This window comes from Morone saxatilis, unplaced genomic scaffold (assembly GCF_004916995.1).
Source record: "Morone saxatilis isolate NCDOM2014 unplaced genomic scaffold, NCSU_SB_2.0 Contig24, whole genome shotgun sequence".
NCBI classification, from domain to species: domain Eukaryota; kingdom Metazoa; phylum Chordata; class Actinopteri; family Moronidae; genus Morone; species Morone saxatilis.
The window spans coordinates 5,546,601-5,566,835 of record NW_023339807.1 but is presented as its reverse complement, the minus strand read 5'-3'; the positions used below and the strand labels follow the sequence as shown (position 1 = coordinate 5,566,835).

The following is a 20,235-nucleotide window of genomic DNA, read 5'->3' as shown; positions in this document are numbered from 1 at the left end:
CACGCTGTTTGTTACAGCGTCTAGACACCAAGCATGCCGCTCATTGCGATAAAACAATGCGACACCACGGTCGTGCCTGGCTGGACAAATGAGCGACGTCGTGGAGTGTAGGTCTTCTCCTTTGGTCTGGATTAAAGTAGATAAATCATGCTTCTTTGTGTTGTGAATCAGGCTTTAGGGAGGCTTTGTGTGGTGTTTGTGTGGTAGGTGTGTGTTATTGAAAGCACCAAAGTGTGTAGTACGGTGTGGGTGTTGGGTTTTTGGGGTGTGACTGTTGTGTTTGTGTTGGTGTGGATGTTGTGTGTGTATACTTGCATCTGCATGCATAAAAGCATAAAGGGGGTGTTGTGTTTATGAAGATTTGCTTTTTATCTGCAGTATCATCAAACTCACTGTTGCATTCTGTGTATAATGTGTGCAGTGCGTGTATGTATGTAGTGTGTGTTTTTATAAAACACTCCGGGGCGAGGAAGAGACATGTGACTGCCCAGTCTTCCCTCCAGCTGTTGGCCAGAGTCCTCCCCCAGTTGCGGGTCAAACCAAGTGAACTCAACTCCCCACTAGTGAGGCTTTCCTGTGATAAAAGTTTCTAATTCAGTTTACTCGCTGGCTACTCACGTTGTGGGCGTCTGCACTGCAGCTTCTGGTTACACCGCACGTTACTTTGCCACTGCTGCGGCGTACTCATCACTTACACTTCTAGGCACTCAACCGCGAGCGCGCACGGACCTACCTCACTCATGCATACACACTGTTTAGTGGCGCGCACCATGTTCGCCACCATCACACTCGTCAGAGGAAACTCTCCGCTCTTTAGCACTGCAACACACACGCAAGCTAATATACCCACTCACACCCATCCGCGACTCTATTCAGCATTGCATACTGTCGTTCATACCTCACTTTCTCTTTACTAGCATCGCCGTCTGCCTGCTTCCTGCGAAACAGAACACTCGATACCTGAACTGGATAATCCTGAGACGACGCACTACTAACAATGCCACATTAATCTGTGAGTCTGTCACTCAGTGCCGCGCCGGTCATCTGGACTCTGGTGCACTTGAGCGTCTGACAACGTCGCGTCAATGCTGCATATCTCACTGGACCGCGCCGGTAGATGAACGTAGGATGGTCGCGTATCGAGGCCACACGCAGGCGCACCACCCCGAAATGGTCACGGTGGCGCCGCTCACACGCCAGACGTATCTGGTGAGGATAATACAGGATATTACAGTATTATGCTCAACATGGGCCTGTTGGGGTAAAGGCAGAGAAGAAGAGGGCGCGAGCGGCTCTCAGAGCGACAAGTGACATAACCACCCACACACCACTACGGAACAGTGAACATACACAGATACAACTCGTTACATAGCGTCTCGGGACCACCAACACAAGGCGTGGGAAGAAACACAAGACTGCAGCATGACATCCGATTCCATCAAAGCTTAATCGCTTGAATGTGTTCACTGCAAGAATGCTTCACACGAACTAAACAACCAGTCTCAATTCTATCAGGCTTTCATTCCAAAAAATAATTTTACAAAGGAAACAAAAAATCTATACAAACCACATCGAAAGACAACAAATCGGTACTCTTAAATCATATAATCAATAAACAGTGTGAAATTAACAACAAAAATAATCCGCACAGTAAAACTAACCATCGAACGCCTTGAATCAAATATTAACGGCAATACATCCCCAAGAGCAATTTTCAAGACAACAATGACACACAAAAATTATGAGTAAGATGTTAGTAAGGGTTATGGTTAAAGAGAAAAAAAGGAGAATGGCTACCACTCACACATCACACTCATCAGCCAATAAGTGGGGGATTATGTAAACTGAATTGGAGGATATTGTTTGGTTAAAATTGGAAAAAGTTATGTTGGTTAAAATTGATAATAATGAAATAGAAAACAACAACAACTGAAACAAATCATGTTAAATAAACAAAGTGTGAAGAAAGTAAAATATTCCTTTCCTCATTAAAAGAAGATATAATATTTAAGAAGGAGAAAATAACGCTTGAAAGAGAAGGCGTGGTGCATGGTGTGTCTTGGAACATTGAAGACAAGAAGAAAGACAAAAGAATAATAGATCTGATTATCAACACTCTTCGCGCACGCATCGCGCACACGCACCGCGATTACTGCGTGTTTTGATATGAAAGGCAAGGCACAGGAGTGGGAAATACTTTTAAAGCATGGATTTCATGCTCGGACCAGCCCACTTTAAGTTCAGCAATCTTAGATGTTTCACCCCATGCCAAAAAACATGCAGCCTTGTGTGTAAAATATTCATCATCAGGTGACGCATCCTTATTTTTTTTTTTTTTTACCCCCACACTGGCCCCTTGCAGCCCAAACAAGCGCAGCCTGGCCCGCACAACTGGGAAATTCCAGTTATCTTCCGGTCAGCCACTCTGTGCTGTGGAGAGATGCCTGTGGCTTCACTGAACAAGGATGATTATTGATTAGTAAATAATGGGGTTATAAAGCTAGAAAACTAGAGAGTGGGTGCTCGCATCACTCAAGCAAGACGCCCACATAGTTAGATGAGTCACCTAAACAATTCAGAGGGAGAGAGCTGGTCAGAATCTGTCTGATTGGATTTTACTGTGTTGTGTGTTTTGCTAGCGTAAATTAACAAATGCAAACAGCAAAAAACCTTATGAAAATTTAAGCAAATCGGCAAAGACGAACGAGACAAAACAAAGCCTATCAATCACCCCAGCGCCATTTCCTGTTTGCAGAACTTCGAAATGCAGGGCTTTTTTTGCTCAGTGACTGGGAAATAAATGTGCGTGTGTCGGGGGGGGGGGGGGAGAGGATGAGTTTACCACATCTGCTAACCAGTTTCATGGGTTGAAACCCTGACTGACCTGTATTGTTTAAGACCTGGACTTGACTTGGAACCCAAAAGTATCAGCCAAGCAGAATAAATCTCCTGTATTTAAAATGTTGATTAAAGCCCTGCATTAACACCTTTTAAACCTCTTTATTGTTTTTTAGTGTGTGACTGATGTGGTTTACCTGCTTCCACTGTGCTTGCACATTTACTCTTTGTTCCGCTTTAACCTCATGAAACCCCCCGTGGAAGACTTGTACTTTAGATGTCTCACAAATATTGTTGACATGACCCATTGAGTTCAACGTTCATTAAAAAAAGCACATGAATGCTAGACAGATAAATGAGGGGAAGCAGGGTTAAGATGGCTATCACTATACATCATTTTCAGCAAGTGGTTTTACTGATAAACAAATCATACAAAAAGGCCATCTTGTAGTGCTTCAGCCCTGCCTCTTATGAAAAGAAAGCACTCCCTCTCCTATACAGCGTTGAATAGAGAAGTGCTCTGTGGCCACACACATCTCTGCCAGGCCGTATCTCAGTGCCAAACATTTGAGCCCTCTCCCTGTTTAAGGCCTGCATGCTTTTGTCTCCGTGTCTGATCTGCGACTGTGGTTGAGAGAGGCTCAATAGGGGAGGGCCTCCCTATCGTGTTAGGATCAGGTCTCTCTCAATAGGGGTTGTTTCTCCCGGAGCAGAGGGCATCTCCATTGAAGGTGCAGCTCGAAAAAACACGCGGTGAAAGAAAAGGCGGCGAGCGAGGAAACATCCAACAGATTTTTGTTTGGAAGTGGGATTAGTGTGTCGGAGGCTAGAAGGGGACTGCGAGCAAGGTCCCCTCCCTTGTCTTTATCTGGGAAGCTGAATCAATCATGGCTTTGTGTGGAATTACCTCATTTTAAAGTTTTCCCAGAAAGTCGAAAGGCTTTTGAGTTGAGAAGTATTTGGTTCAAGTTTTTCTTTGTCAGCACATTGACAAAATGGTCCATCTAAACCAGTTATTTAGTCTCATAGTGAGTCACAAACCCATATTCTGTTAAAAAAAGGAGAGAAAAGCTACCACTAAAGGAAGAGATGATTTAATTTCCTTCCACTGTGTAAAAACATATTTTAAGGAATGCTCTATGCTTTACCACTGCATGTGATATGATCTTAAATAAAATTCTTAAAATTGCATTGGAAATAGGGTTGGACAATGTGCCAGTATGAGCTGTGAGGCGGTGCTGCACTGTAACCAAAGTAGCTACAGCTAGTCTGCCATGTTGATCTGCTATCTTTCTACAGTAGCCCAGAAGGGACTATCCAAACACTGGCTCTAGATAGGGGCGTTTACCTTTTTCATGCATTTTGCAGCCACCATAGTTTCTCCTTGGAAAGGCCGGGTAAAGAGACAGAGTTGTAGTCTGCAACTACACCACTAGATGCCACTGAATCCTACACACTGGCCCTTTAATTCCTTATTAACTATTACAATAAAGAATTACATGTAATGTGATAAAGTGCGTGATACATATATATGTATGTGCAGCCTACTGTATTTATTTTCCTCAGTATCTTCAGTGGACAGAACCAGTTAGCTTAGCTGCCACTTAGCCACCGGGTGTGCACGCAGTGAAATTAATGTAACAAGTAATGCGACAAATTACGTTACGTAAATTAAACTGAAAATTAATGTGTACACTATCCATATACATAATAGATATTAGCAATTTTAATTTTAACAAAATGTATTATTGATAAAATGGAAAGCTCAGATGACCATAATGTCTGCGTCCACATAGCCCCAATTTTCTGTGTGATGTGAATACATTCATCTGACCACGATATGCATCGACGGCACGTGTGAGCAAAGTCAATATGCCTTGGCTACACTTTTTTTGTCACAGCACAGTGTAGGAAATTGCTTTTCACACAGAAAGTGAAATATGAGAATTTCAAAGGAGAAAAGTGTGTGAGAAAAGTTTCAGAGCAGTGTTAACATTGTGATGAGGGGCCTATTCCTGCGGGTGAACTTACCCAAACAGTGGCATTAAGGAATTTAACTGGTGGAGAAGTCTAACTGTAATGAAGGGAGTGGCTCTGCTGTGAGCCTGCTGTTAGACAGAGCCCGGTGTGGTTGTGGCAAATGGAAATTAAAAGGTTGAGGTAGCGTAATGTTTGAATTTCTAAATCTTTACGCCTAAAACGTTGCAACAAACCCACCCTTTGAACTCCCTGGGCAGCGCAGAGGAAGAGGGGCAGAGAAGGCATTTTATCAGTTTCAAAGAACGAGTCCTTTCATCTTTCTTGTTTGGCCTTCTGGTGAGCTAATTAGCTGTTTCCTCTGCGCTGAATGTTTTGGGGTGGGCATGGCAGCAGTCCGAGGTTAAGGGGTGGCACTGGCCAGTGGGGAGATTACAGGTTTGGGTTGTTACCACGGCTTCTGGAACATGGAGCTGCGGGCATCACATGTGTTGGCACAGGGTGCGGGCACTTCAGATGTGGTCAGGGACATGTGGAAGCTTTCTAGGGTTTATCCTGCCCAGCCCAGTTTAGGGCTCTCAAGGGGAGAGAGAGAGAGAGCAGGCATTACAGCAGTCAAACCTGCATTCAGACAAACAAACATAGGGATGCTTTGTGTGTATACATGAGTGTGTGTGTGTTTGTGAGAGAGCATTTTTGTTAGCTTTTAGGTTTGGATGTGTGGGTGTGTATGTTTGTCACTAGACTTTGGTTTTGAAGGACATAAACCGAAAGATACAGTCAAGAAAAATGTTGACATTTGTTCTGTTTATGATTGGTAAACTGCTGACTCATCTGTTTGCATGTTGCATGTTTAGCTCCTTTAGGTTCACACTTTCCAATTACAAGCCGACTAGGGGCTGTTAAAAGAATTAACAAGGAGTCAGAAGTATGTATATGAGTGGCAGGTTAGATATTTGTACTTCTATGTGAGCAGAACTGCTGGATTGAATTTTAGGGCCATTTGCTGCCAAAGTTTAAATGCACTCCTTCAAATATTCTTGGTGTGAAGCTGTTTTAACTTTAAAGTATGAAAGCTTTCCCATCTTGGAGCACCATTCTGGCAGTGTATTTACCCTGGCCTATGTTGAGACAATGTCCCTCCTTGATGCCCAAAAAGGCCAGCTGACGGACACGTTGACTGAAAGACCTTGGAATTAAAGAGATTGGCAGCTCTATTTACATGCAGAGGACAAGGCCGTCGCAAAGCCAACATTCAAGTCAAAGACATGTCAAAACTGGCGACAAGAGTTCCCACGCTTTCCCAGCCAAAGTCTACGGACCGTGCACTCCTAATCTTTTTCACCATGGAACCCCCCACCCCAGCTCTTTTCTCCCTCTGTCACCAGTGCCCTGCCCTGACCCAACCAGCCGTATCTTCAATCATAAAGTCAGGGTTTCCCCCAATGGACGGCCAAGCTGCCTCCTCCTTTGTGGTGGATGTTAATTGGTTATTTTGGGCCCAAATCCGTGGATGGTATCTATTTCACATGTGACACTGGCAGTCTGTGAGGGCCCATAGAGCCGTGTGGGTAATTATTCTTAATGAGGCATAGCACAGCATAACGCTTTCATGGGTCTTTTCCTTCATGCTGACTGGCTGGGATATATAGTGATATATATCTTAGATTTCTGTGTCTTTTTCTGACATAAGATTGATTGATACAGGTCATTCTGACACAGAACTACTGGGTTTTGATGTGAGGTATGACTGCACTGGTTTCAAGTGTCTTTACTTTGAAGCAACCTACCTCGGTATTATACATTATACATTAAACATAAATTAAAGGAAAAACCCGAAAGAAAATGATGTGAATCAACTGAACACGTATGGATTCCAGAGATGAGGAGTGTTGGTTTTTCTTTTAAGTTGCCTCCCATCTGTAAATAACAACATAACAACAGTTGTTTTTTTTAATACTAGCACATGCAAAGTATACAGAAATACAATCCAAAATACAAATTGAATACAAATAAATCACAATCTTAACACAAGCCAGGAAAAAGGGCAAAAAATACACTGTAAAACTAAATAAGTTAATTTAAATAAAAACAATGTTAAAACTAATAACATCAAAAAGTTTAGGTAACACTAACTAAATTTTGTAAGTTAAAAAAACATTCTAGATCAAGTGGCTTTAGTAATTTACACTGACTTAATTTTGTAATTTTTATTTGTACTGTGAAAACAAAATACCCAGTAAAAGGAATTTAATCAACAATATTCCTTAACTTATACTATTGAGTTTGTGTTACTTCAAATGTTCAATGTAATCCGTTTTAACCATTTTTTTAAATTAAAGTAACTTGCGTTACAGTGTATGTGAACGTGTCCAATAGGGCCATTTCTCTTCAAGGGAGAGTGAAAATGAATTTTAAATAGTCTGAGAGTGATAGAAAATGAGTAGAAACGGGAAGTGTAAGCAAAAATGTGCATGTCTGCTAATTATGGAGCTCTATGTGTTACTGTGTGTGTGTGTAAATCCGTTAAGTAGTTTAATCCTTTGTAAGAGTGGTGTATAGTGGTGTAAAGTAACTAAGTCGGACAGAAAAGATGCATTGCCACAGATTTAAGTACAAAACAGTAGATAACAGTAAAATGCTACTTACACATTAATACATCAGTAACATCCATAGCACTCACAGGGGCGACTACAGCAATACTTACTTTACTTTTATACTTTAAATACATTTTGCTGATAGTACTGTCTGTGTCTGGTAATGATAGACCAGTGTACTAGTTTGTTTGTGTGGGTGTATGTTTCTTTTTTTTTTTTCAGCGTCCTGTGAAGTGTGAGTTGTGTCAGGAACAGCCAATTGTCTCTCAGAAAGAGTACAATAAGTAGAGTGTAAGAATCCAGTGAGAGTGTCTCCACTAATGAAAGAGCAGCGGGAGTCTGTGTGAGGAACGAATCTCATTTTACAGCCTCACATTAGGCTCAGTTCGCCTTGTGTATTTTAAGACTCTCCCATATATCCCTCATGGTCAGCTGTGGCAGAAGGCAGAGCAGTGGTGCATCGTGGGCCAGCTGCTGTTCCAAACACACACAGAGTCTGAAGTGAACAGCTGGTTCGCTGAAAAATAGAAAATCTTTTTTGATAATTGGGGAAGGTTGTAATTCAGCGCTGCTTCTGTCTATTTGAGGTCCGTTAAGTACAGACTGCATCGAGCCTCGGAGAACGATGGACGGATCGGGACTCGTACTTCAGTGTCTGAAATAACCGATGCCCTTTTTTCAGTAGTGCTCAGATGATTTAGTGCTGCCAGCTAAATAACCAACATCGTTTGTGTGAATTGCTGTTTACATGTTCATATAATGAACAACTGAATAACTCATATAATGACATACAGTAATTCCCAATAGCTTGTAGAGAGTAAGCAAACACAAAACACATTTCTTTAGATGTTCTGCCAAAACTGAAGTGGTGTTTTTGCTCGTTTCCTTCACCTCCTCTCCCCTCCTGTTTAGCAGCGTTACCCTCAAGAATCATTCTGATGAAATCTAAAATCATCAGTTTGAAAAGCAGTCTGCTTTTCTATTTAACAAAGACTAATAAGAATTGGAAGCGTGTCTGTGGTCAGCGCTGATGGTTCCTCTGACGTCAAGGCCGCCAAATTTGATTCCAAATGCCTTATTCTGTGTCGTATGCTTTTCTACTTCCCTCTAACAGTGTGTCTCGTGTGATCAAGCACATTTTTTACAACCTCAGAACTGTTTTAACACAACCAGATACACAGAAAGTGCCGGTGGCTTGGAAAGGCTGTAAATTGTGGCGGTCGGGCCAAGCATCCGTGTGTGTGATCCAAATGAGAGCCGTTTACTGCGCAGCCTCGCTTCTGTCTCACCAGTCAGCAACAGTAGCTGGCATGTTGAGGCTGAGGCTTCAACGGGTCGCTGGTCTTTTATAGATAGAGAGAAAATGCCCACCGTACCGTATCATGCCTCACTTGCAGAGAATAGTAGAGAATGCTGTTCCCATTTTAAATATGGACTCAGTGCTTGTTCTGGGTGATTTGGGGACAAAATTGGCCCCTTTTATATCAGAGGAGCTGCAGCTGAAGAACCTCATTCTCACACCGTCGCCACTTTCTGAAGTCACGTCAACACATGAAAACCTTCCTCAGTGAGATCATTGTCTCCTCTGTGGAATAGCCTCACAGGTCAGAGGTCAGACTCTTCAGGGATACGACCTTGACTCTCAACGTGTGCATGTTTTTCAATATTCCCGTTGAGGGGTCAGAGGTGAGGAAGATGGAAGCCGAAGTGAAGGTCAAAGTGAAGCAGGTTATTAGTCTGAGCCTGTGTTTTTGAGGATGTGCATTTAAAGCGGACATCACACCAGAATGTGAGCTAGGAGCAGCCTCTCTGTACACAGATTGGGTGAGAGGGAGCCCCTCTGAGAGCAAACACTCCAGCTGAACAGAGGACGTGTTTGACACGCCACTTCTCTCATCACTCAGGAATGTTTGAACAGAAAAGATTGGTGAATATTGTCCTAAATATTCAATTGTTCCAAGTTCAAACAGAGTTTTCCGAGCATAGCTAAACTTCTTTAGGGACTTCTCGGAATTTGGCCTTTACGCAAGATTCAATAAGTAAAGCGGTATAGAGTTAGATGAAAGCTTAGCTTAGCGTAAAGCCTGAAAAAAGGAGGAACAGCTAGGTCGGCTCTGTCTGACAGCAAAAAAAACTAAAACTTCTGTAGCCTCTCTAAAGCCAACTAATATCTAGATGTCCTTGTATATGTCAGGATGATGGAGGATGATGGAATTGGTTTGTGTGTGTTTGCAGGGCATGGCTTTCTCCCTGGAGGAGCGTCTCCAGCTGGGGACCCACGGCCTGTTGCCTCCCTGCTTCATCAGCCAGGACATCCAGCTGCTCCGAGTGCTCAAAAACTACGACATGAAGAGGGACGACCTGGACAGGTGAGGCTGACATCCAAACACAGACAGAAACCTCTACTACCGTGACGTAGGAAAATAGAATCTTTATCTTCTATCACATTCATATGAGTAGAGTTAAGTTTCGCCTGGTCCCATAGAGGATTCCCCTGACTCTGTGCACACTGAGACGTCCTACATCTGGAAGCCTTCAGAACACGAGAGGCGGATTAGCGATCAGCCCTCTGAGATCTACATCCATCTCCCGACACTGCGTATTTCACTGAACAAATCCCCCCCCTGTTCTCCTTCGTGAGTGTTTTCATAACCTCCAAATGAAAACTTGAGTTCGCTTTTGCACGCTTCGTTAGACGCTGAGGAGTCGTAGCTGTTGGCATTAAGTAATGAATCTGCCTCATGCTAACATTTTAGTCTGGGCTCTTTGATCAACAAGATCCTCAGACTGAAGATGCAGCCTGTTGTACTGTTTTGAATTATACGCCGAATGCTGAATCTTATCTGTCTGTGAAATTGCCTCTGTTTCCAGGCGCCATCTCTCAGTCAACCATTCCATCAGCTGTCACTCCTAATGTCAAGGATGAGTGAGTTGCTTGAGAGACAGGATTTAGGGTCAATGGAAACTAGACAGCTTCTTAAACGCTGCCTCATTTTCCACCATAGCAACATCACAGCATCAACATCTAAAAACAGTCATTATGAGCTTGTCATTGCCATTCCCATGCCCTATCAATATCAATGTCACTGTCAATCTGTCTCTGGGCCCTCCAGTGCGTTCCAACTTTGGGCTTTGGTCCTGTGGATTAAGGACTGCTATTTGCCTGCCATCGCTCAAGCCGGCTGTGTTTACTTACAGTCTGTTCCCCAACTCTGAATCCTTCTTTGGTATTTACTGCGGGTCGCTGTCATGTATTTTTTACGACCATAACTCCAATATTTCACTGCGTTCCATTCTATTTTAATCAGATATGTAGACTCCCATTTTTTCCTTTTGTTGGAATTTGTCGTGACGGCTGAATTATTGTGACAAATTATGGCAAAGTACTGCAAGCATATGCGTTAATGACCTGAGATGATGGAGTGACTCAAGTACCTACTTTGACTGTGTCGTCAACAGAGGAAATGGATGTTCAAAGCCCTTGCCAACTGAAATATATAAAAGTATATAAAATGCTACAGCTAAGGGGAAAACTCATACTCAGTGAGGTTGTTAGAAAGCAGTAAGAAGCCTAACATGGGCCCGTTGATCACTCATGCAAAGATAGATTAAGATAGAGATAGATTATGTGCTGGCTGCCTCCGTAGGTTGACTTTAAAGGAAACACTGCACTCGGTAAGTCAGCATGGATCCTGCTTTATAAAGCAGTGTGTACTGTAAATATTCCTGTTTCCTGGGTGTGGGTAGTGATCACGCCTTTTAAGGTTAAGAATGGAGAAAGAAACCTTCCTTAATGTTTGCCAGCATCAAATCAAACAATAGCACACTGCAGTAATATGTCAGGATTTGATGTGGGGATTTAATTATAGATTTGTTTGATGAATCAGAGCAGCTGAGTGAAACTGAGGAGTGAAGTCATCAAAATGTTACATTTCAAGTTAGTTGTGAGCACCTTTCAAACTTTTGTCCTTACTTTTCATTCTTAAAGGGGCTATTTTACAAGAAAATCAGTTTACTGTTCAATCTTTAACTCTGCCTGTGAAATCAAATCAGTATTATTCCTGTATTATTAGTTAATCTTATTTTCTCAAATAGTTCATTCATTGTCCATTAAATGTCAGAAAGTAATGAAAAATGTCCATCAAGGTGACTTCCGCAAACCTAAAAATATTCAGTTTATTATAATGTAAAGACAAAGAACAGAAAACAAATACTCACATTTGAGAGGCTATTTGAAAAATGACTGAAACAATTAATTGATTGTCGAAATGGTGCTCGACTAATTTCAGTTTTCTTGTGGTCACCTAATCAGATAATTAGCAAACAGTTTTAGCTTTAAATTTCAGCCTCAGAAGTCAGAGGGACAACACCAAATTGCTGGAGCACCCCCTTTAAGATTGAATAAAAAATTAACAGTTTGGTTCTGGTTCTTTTCCCATAATGTAAGGACTTGTAGTGTACCATAACAGCCTTGCATGGTGAAGATTGAGTGAAGATCCCATAATTTTAGACCTGAATCAGTCAGACACATAAATGCAGACAAAGGTACAACCCTGCACACATGGTGATTCAAATAAGGGAGTGAAGTATGCATCCTATACAATATTATAAATGATAAATAATTAGTGTGAGCTAATTTTCAGTAACCATATGACACTTATATGACATGTTGTACTAACATCATGTTGTCACGTTGCTGTGGTCAACTGGGAACTTGTTAAACCTGTAAATGAAGTATTTCACATGAAACTCATGAACTGAACATAAAATAAAAACAAAAATATACCAAAAACTTACTGACAAATAACAATTTACCCTGTTTTTTTGTTGCTTTTCACCACATCTCATGGCCTTCCTCAGCAGATGGAGTTTGCTCAGTTTCATGGTGTTAGCACAGTGGTCACCTGTTGGCCTCATCACTGTGACAACTCAGTAAACTCTATCAACCGTGGAGTTTGACATGTGGTTTAATAGTAATATATAATTATTTTTTTTGTCCAACTGTTTCCCAAGTCATAAAATTAACTTTTATATAAAAACAAACAAAAAAATGTGTACGCGTCAGGTTTACGGCAAATTACCAGTCTATGGCGAAACTGATTTCAGCTCCACACTGTGAGCCATACAGAAACCATTCATGTGATAAATTGCATGTGGCAGAAGCTAATTTGCTTCACCAATATAAAAACAGTTCTCTTCAAGAGCAACTGTCACCACCGTGTATTGTGCAGCTGCTGTGGCCTAACCTATAGCAGAGAGGGCGTGCATGCTTTTTATCCCCTCAACAAGAGGCACCTTGTGCTCTTGGCTTTATGGAAACTTCTCTGATTAGGAATAGAGCCCTTTCTGGCGTGCTCTGCTTAATTTGGGTCATATGCAAACCCTCAGTTCCCGGTCAATCTACAATCAGAACAAAGAGCTTGTGTCGGCTATCTGAGGGGCGGAATTTTATTCTGTGTATTTTTCCAATCATTCGGAACACAAGAAAAACAAATCCTTAGAAGTCATTATTGTACATGTGAGCTGAGTTCTTTTCTTCTCTTTCCTTCTTTCTTCTTTTTGTAACCTCGCTGTAATATACATCGCTTTTATCCGACGTACTCTCCTTCAAGTGTTCCCTTGCAGTTCCTCCATTCTTGCCTGGTACATCTCACTCATAAACACACAGGATTTAACATCTGACTTTAATAAACCCCTCCTCAGTTCAGCAGGTATGAGTCCTCAAGATGTTAAAGATTAACATGCTGTGTTTTCCTCCCCGCTCCTCCCTGTCAATCCCAGATATGTGTTTCTGATGGGGCTCCAGGACCGCAACGAGAAGCTGTTCTATCGGGTGCTAACGTCGGACATTGAGAGGTTCATGCCCATCATTTACACCCCCACTGTGGGCCTGGCCTGCCAGCAGTACGGCCTGATATTTAGAAGACCGAGGTGAGACACAGTCAACACTGAACATTGAGCAATCATGAATTATAAAAAAGTGCAGTTAAAAAGTAAAACCCAATTTGCACAAAGATTTGTTCCAGCTTATTTGCTGCGAACAGGCAGTAGGCCAAAAGGAAGCGGGTGATACTGTTTTTTCTCTATGTTCCCACAAAGTAAATCTTCCACCACTCAGTTATTAAATGTTTTATGGTATTGGCAGTTTTATTGTTTTTGTTACGGCCCTTGGTATCAGCCAGCAGTAGAGGAATCTCAGCTGTATGGTACCAATATTTCCCTTTGCAAGCTGCCTTTTCTCACAGCACACTGGAAAGAACTGACTAGTCACATGTTTTACACCAATCACAGCCCACTGATTTGTATATAAATATTTGTCAGCGGCCATTACTGTAGTGGCATCTCACTTTTAAACCCATGCAATAATACTATGTGCCTTTCCACCTTTTTATGCAGTTCTTTTAATTTGCACATAAACAATCCTGAGTGAAAATGATGAAAATTGAAAGAGAAAACTTTGGCTGAGGTGGAAAAGTTAGTGTATCAAAAAAAGCAAAAGTGCAATGGAAACAGAGTTGGCAAATTAATCACAAAGTTGATGAAAACATCAGATCTTTGGGAAGACTAACCTTACTCAAACTAATACATGAATGTCACAATTCATGTTTGTCTACATTGTTTTTGACCGCTTGGCGTTTGACTGGCGTCGCTTCGTTACGTTGACCCGACTGGGTAGTGACTGTTTTTCTCGATGAACCTGCTCCTAATATTTGCATAACTGTTGTGGATGGAAATGCACAGGAAAATGAAAATGAAAATGATCTGGAAATTCTGTTGCAATTTGCAATATGCCACCTGTCACACCACTGTGATGTGATACATTCTGAAAGGGTTTTAGAACCTGTTTTGCGTGTAAACCTGACCTGGAGAATTAGGAGAATCTTGTAGAACCTGTAAAATGCTAAACCATAAATACTACCTTGAAATGTCAGTGAAAAGGTTATTGTCTAAAACACTTCAACCTTTGTTCTCCAACAAAACAGAAGCCAACTTCACTAAAATCTAATCTAATCTAATCTGTGCTACCTGGCTGAAATGCCACTCTTACAATTTCATGATAAATGTCAGATTTGATCAGAATCTGATTACAATGCAAGAAATCATGGATTGCAATTTTATTGATCAGAAATGTTTTTTTACCCAGTGTTGTCAAAACTGAGAGCAGTGGTTTGGAATGAAAAACTTCCACATTTATGGACTACTCTTGATCACCTGTTACGAAAACATCTCTTCTTTCACTGTCTGTGAATGCATTCAGTTTGATTCAGCTGCTGGAGAGCACAACACATGAATCGGGTGTCAGATTTGGCTATAAGATAAGCAGATTGACATTGGATAGTTCACGCACAGGTATTTTCTGAACTTTTTGGGACATTATTTTGCCTGAGACTCCTTTTAAATTGGATTAAAAACCTTAAAGGCCTGCAGGTCTGCATCTGCTAAAGCTACAGCAAATTTTCAAATGATTTGATGTCTTTCATTGCAACCAAAAACTCAAGGACTCTGACGGCATGTGTATGTATGTTAGAATTGGTCTTTGATGCTATAAAATCTTAACCAAATTTGGAGGTTGCGGTAGTTCTTTCAGCTGCAGTTTGGTTAGACAGCTCAGCCTGAGGCAAACCGCTGTAAGCTGTTGAAATCAGTTCAGGGTTCACCTTGAGTGGATCTGGCTCTTCTCCGAGCAGACAGACGTTCATTGGTTTCCTCTCCTCATCTACTGTAAACACACTTTCACTCTCTGTCTCTCACACACACACACATGCACACACCTTTGTGCTATCTGTTTTCCCTCAGATAGGTTCATCAGGTCCAAGTCTCTCACTATCTGACAGCAACAACTCCCTAAGCAGTTATAGAAATTGAGTTGATAGTGCTTTCATTCCCAGGGCTGCATTCAGGGCCACTCTGTTTTACTTGGCCCTGCCTCCCTGCATTTAACCATACTCAGGTGGATACAAGTTTTTTTTTACACTAATGAGACTGATAGGAGAGAGACCACCCTAGTCAAATGTCCTTCACAGGCTCTTAAGATCACTTACTGCTGGTAGCCATAATCTCTGGCGGATCTAAAAGGATACATATAAGCCAATAATCCACACAGCAACCTACAGTGGTTAGCTATTGTTGGTAACCAGCAGGCATTTCCCCGAAGGTGATGGCCATTAGCTGAATCTAATTTTTATCATCAAGTTTTAGACAATTAGCATGGTTTAACATTATAAAACATACTATAAAAGCAATTGTAGTAAGATGTTTGAGTCCCAGTCTTTTCCATCAATGTACATCTGCTCTTCAGCAAAGCCAGAATTTTCTAAATACAGTTAATTCAGTGATGGCTTCATTTACCACCACAAATGTTTCTGATTAGCTGTGAAACCCCAGCTTTCCTAATTTTGTCCAAGCAGTTTTATTATAAATGCTTACCTTGGGTACATTTAAAATACTTGGAAACCCAAGCTCTCCCTTGCACATAACTTTGTTACCCAACAGCTCCCTGTTTCCCTATCCCTGCAGAACTATGTGGAAAATATTCCTAGCATGCTTTCCTTTCTCTCACGCTGAACTGGCTGGAGGAGTCATTTTATACACTCTCTCAATCTCCCAGCACAGCGGGCCAGGAGCTGCTGCCAGAGGCCCTGGGGTTGGGAGTCAGGCCTGTAGGAAATGTGCATTGGGGGATCAGTTAGCAGAATACACCAGGGACACCTCTGTCTACGACAGATTTGGGTTTTCAGCCAGGCTGTTTCTCTCTGCTAACCATGACTGAGAAAAAGGAGCGGGCTGAGACCATGATACATAAGATGCATTTATTGCATCTGTATATTGTCTCAATGTTTTTAGCCATGTTAGAGCCGTGGCTCTGGTTGGATGGCTTATGTCAGTCGGTCGGTTCAACTCCTTGGTTTGGACTAAAATATCTCAAGAACTAGTGAAAGGAAAAATTACAAACATTTGTGATCCTTAGAGGACTTTAATAATCCGCTAACTGTTCCTCGAGTGCAGCCATGAGGTTGACACTTTGGTTTTTTTATAAAATTAATTACAATTAAATTTGGTACAGATATTTATGGTTCCCAGATGATGCATCCTTATGACTTTGAGTGATATCTTAACAAAAATTGGATGGATTGCCCTGAAATTTGGTACAGGCAGGACGAATTGTACTAACTAAAACTAAAGCGCCATCATCCAATCAAAATTTCACTTCGTCCAGTGCTTTGGTTTATGACCAAACACCTGCCAAACTAATGCTATTCCCATCATCCTTAGCTGCACTTGGTGCTAATTAGCTAAATGTTAGCATGTTAACATGCTAACACAACCAACCACAGTGCCTAACTATGCCCTCACAGATCCACTAGCATGGCTGTGGACTTTAGTATAATCTTGAGGAATCAGCTCATGTCTCTGCTGGTTGTGTCTGAAGTGTAACGTGTTCTTCGGTTTCTGTCTAAATATCATGCACAGGGCATTTTACTCACCATCATCCTGTAGAAATTCCTGTAATGTATTACTGATGTGTGTGCATGCGTGGCTTCTAGTCGGACCACCATAGCAGCAGATTAGGTCTCTAATCACTGGCTCTCAGGTATAAAGACTTCTGTGTGGAAGCAGCAGCCTCTCCTTGTCTTGCCTGACTTTACCCGCTAATCTGCCTCATGGAGACTAAACACTCCGACACCAGGCTCGGTACCCGAGGCCATAGGTCAAGCGCCATTAAGTGTCAAAACACGGCTGATTCACTGATCTTTAGATGGGGCAGAGGCAGGAAGGAGAGCTGGAAAAAGGAACACATTCACAGATTAGTGGACATGCTTACTTTTATTGGTTTGTAAGCTTATGAGCGGACACAGTGTTTTAGCAGAGAAAGTTAGTCTGTCTTCATTACACAAAGTTTGTTTCTGTTTTCACCATAAATGTGGGTTGTCTACTTTTTTTGACAGCTGAAAGTACTCAGTTGTGATATATGATAATGTTTTGTAGCAGAAAAATGATCTCAAGTATTGCATGAAAGTAATTAGGTGTACTTCGGTCATTGCCAGTGTCACCGTGCCCTCTGTGGTGCACTGCTATAGAGTGTCTAAATAAACTTGTAATAGGCCCTTTTAAAGTAAGAGTCTGACTCCTCAAGGAGCTCTCGAGGTAAGTGACATGAGTCAATCCATCTTGCTGATGGAGATAAATGATCATTGGTAGCCCATTAGTGGATTCCTGGTTAAGGGTCAAGGGTTAGCAACTCTGCTACTACAGCTGTCTGTCAGGAGCTGGAAAATAAGACAGGCATTCTTAATCTCTCCAGAGATAGGGCAGGGTAAAGACCAGATGCTTTCTTTTACTTCTTCCATTTCCAGCCTATGGGTCTTACTGTCTGTGTAAGTAAAGATAAAATAAACCTATAAACTGCTCATTTCATGTTGTAAAGAGGCTGTATTTTTTTAAATAATTTTACATAGTAAACAGTCTTATCTGCTAGCTACCAAGCTGCTGCGCTGGAGGAGTTTGGGGTTAAATACCTTGCTCAAGTTGTCTTTGGACAACAATGTATGCCACAGAGGAATGAGATTATTGAGATATATCAGGCTTTGGAGGATAGGATCTATTTAATGTTAGAAGAATAGAATATTGTCAGCCTCATTCTTCTAAACTGGGAATGTAGGTCTGACTAGAAGCATGACTCTTTCTTACCTCAAATTTCTCCCAAAAACTTTAGACCAGTTAATAGTGGAAGAGTAAAACCTAATATGTGTATGGCAATTTATAGTTTATTGACTAAAAGCACACATTGTACTATATTATTATTATTATTATTATTATTATTATTATTATTATTATTATTAACAACCTGTATCATCATAATTACATTAGTATTTACAGTGTAGGCTGTCAGACCGTTAAACATTATTTGATTCATTATCAATTACATTAAAATGCACTGCAATATGACCTGAATACCGCCATGATTAGGTCTTGTAAGGCGGGTCCTTGACTAAAGTAGAGGGTGAGCTGCAGGAGGTTATAAAGGCCTAATGAAAGGCATCAGCTGAAGCTGGCTCGGCCACCTCTGGAGTGGCACATGCTGGATGATGAAGTGTTCCAACCTTGCAGATTAGGGGCCTTTGTGCTGTGATCTCACCCCAGTCGGGCCCACACACAGTGTTACACTGCAAGTGTGTGAGGAAGGGATTTCATTTGGATTGATGAGCATCCAGGGCAAATAGAAAATAGCCTTGCCTTCTGGATCATTAATCCACACATGATTATTGAACCGTGATGAACCTGCTTAAAACCGTGAATAAGAAACAACCCGCTTATTCCACATAACTTGAGTCCAGAGATAATTTGTTCCCTGATTGGGACTGATTGCATGACTTTTGCTTATGTATTTGTTTGGTAGGCCATGAGAGAAGCTCAGAATATGCCTGTGCTGAATGGGAGAAGCACTGAAAAAGTAGGGAGGAGAGTAAGGGTTTGGAATTACACTGACCTCATGAGGAACGTGGCAAGCATTTGGGATTAATTCCACCCTGGACTTGGAGGACCTTGTATAACAATATAGAGCTCATGTCCGAGGACGTTTTAGAGCCAGTGAAAGCAAAGAAACTTTAGGGCACAGTAGACTGTAACTCCAGTTATCCTGCAGTATCCCTTAGTATGATAAATTAATGTATCGGCTAATACCGAACATTAATCCACAGCAGTGGTCCCATTTACTATGTAAACATGGAAAGTAATCAAACTAAATATATGTTTTGAATAACTGTCTACTCTGCTAAGACTACCTGGCTGAATTGTCTGTGACCTACAGTACCAGGGACTATTGCTAATTCAAACTGCCATAACTTTCCATGACTTAGAGTAGCATGGCTGCAGAGCAAGGTGGTTGGATTTGGCTCTCTAGGAGAAAATCTAGTTTGTTCCATTGTGTCTCTAAGAAACAACCATGAAATCATTGCATATTTATTAATTTAGGCTTTTGGTTGGGCTACGCCTGTCAGCCTAAAAGCCTGCCTGGCAGCCTCTGTCCCCGTCTCACCTCACCTTGGAGATGTTTGGCCAATTCAGCCAGAGTCTCTGTTGGTCAGGATCCAGTCAGGGTCCGTGAACACCATAGCTGCCTGGTCCAGGCTTCGCCAAATGACCTGCTGTCACTCAAGTTCAGATTTTAAATCTGGGCAGCTGCTATAACAACATTACATGAACCCTGAGAACCCAGACATGGCAGCTGCCAGTGTATGGAGTTTTATTAAAGCAGCATAAAGCAAATTTGTTTCATTATCATCATTTGCTAGTTGTTGCTGTTTATTTTGAGTGGAGTGGGATTGCAAAGATCAGGGGTCAGCAACCTTTACTCTTAAAAGAGCCAATTTTGGCCAAAAAAAGTAAAAGAAAATATGTGTGGAGCCGCAAAACATATTTGAGCTTTACAGTGCAAATTTCTCCCTACAGATCAAGCATACAGCTTGCCAGAAAGCCAGCAGCATTGGTGGTGAAAGCAGAGTAATTTGTCCACGCATGATTACATTTTAAAATTTTCCTATGAGATGTTCTTTTTTATTTATTTATTTATTTATTTAGAATCCATTGTTGGCCTAGCTAGGGAGACTCAAGACTAGTAGCCACCACTACTGAGGTTCGGCAAAATATAAAAGAAAAGGACGTAACATATGCGTTCAGTTTAGTTACCAACATTTTTTTTTATTTGGTTTGAAATGCCAACACATTTGTGCAATTGGAGAATGTGAAATTAAAATGAAAATGTTATTCATTGTAAAATTTTTGTCAAAGCCACAGGGCGTATGGGCTGATTTTTGTGTCAGTA

The 20,235-nt window shown here is 41.4% G+C and overlaps 1 protein-coding gene across 1 annotated transcript in view; it reads left to right on the top strand.

Annotated features, from left to right (window-relative positions):
* The window catches only part of me1 (malic enzyme 1, NADP(+)-dependent, cytosolic), an 82,365-nt gene that overhangs the window by 22,128 nt on the left and 40,002 nt on the right, over positions 1–20,235 (top strand). The window contains exons 2-3 of the mRNA XM_035672027.1: positions 9,648–9,781; positions 13,194–13,343. Coding sequence (XP_035527920.1) covers positions 9,648–9,781; positions 13,194–13,343 — 284 coding nt within the window. The remainder of the gene's footprint in view (positions 1–9,647; positions 9,782–13,193; positions 13,344–20,235) is intronic.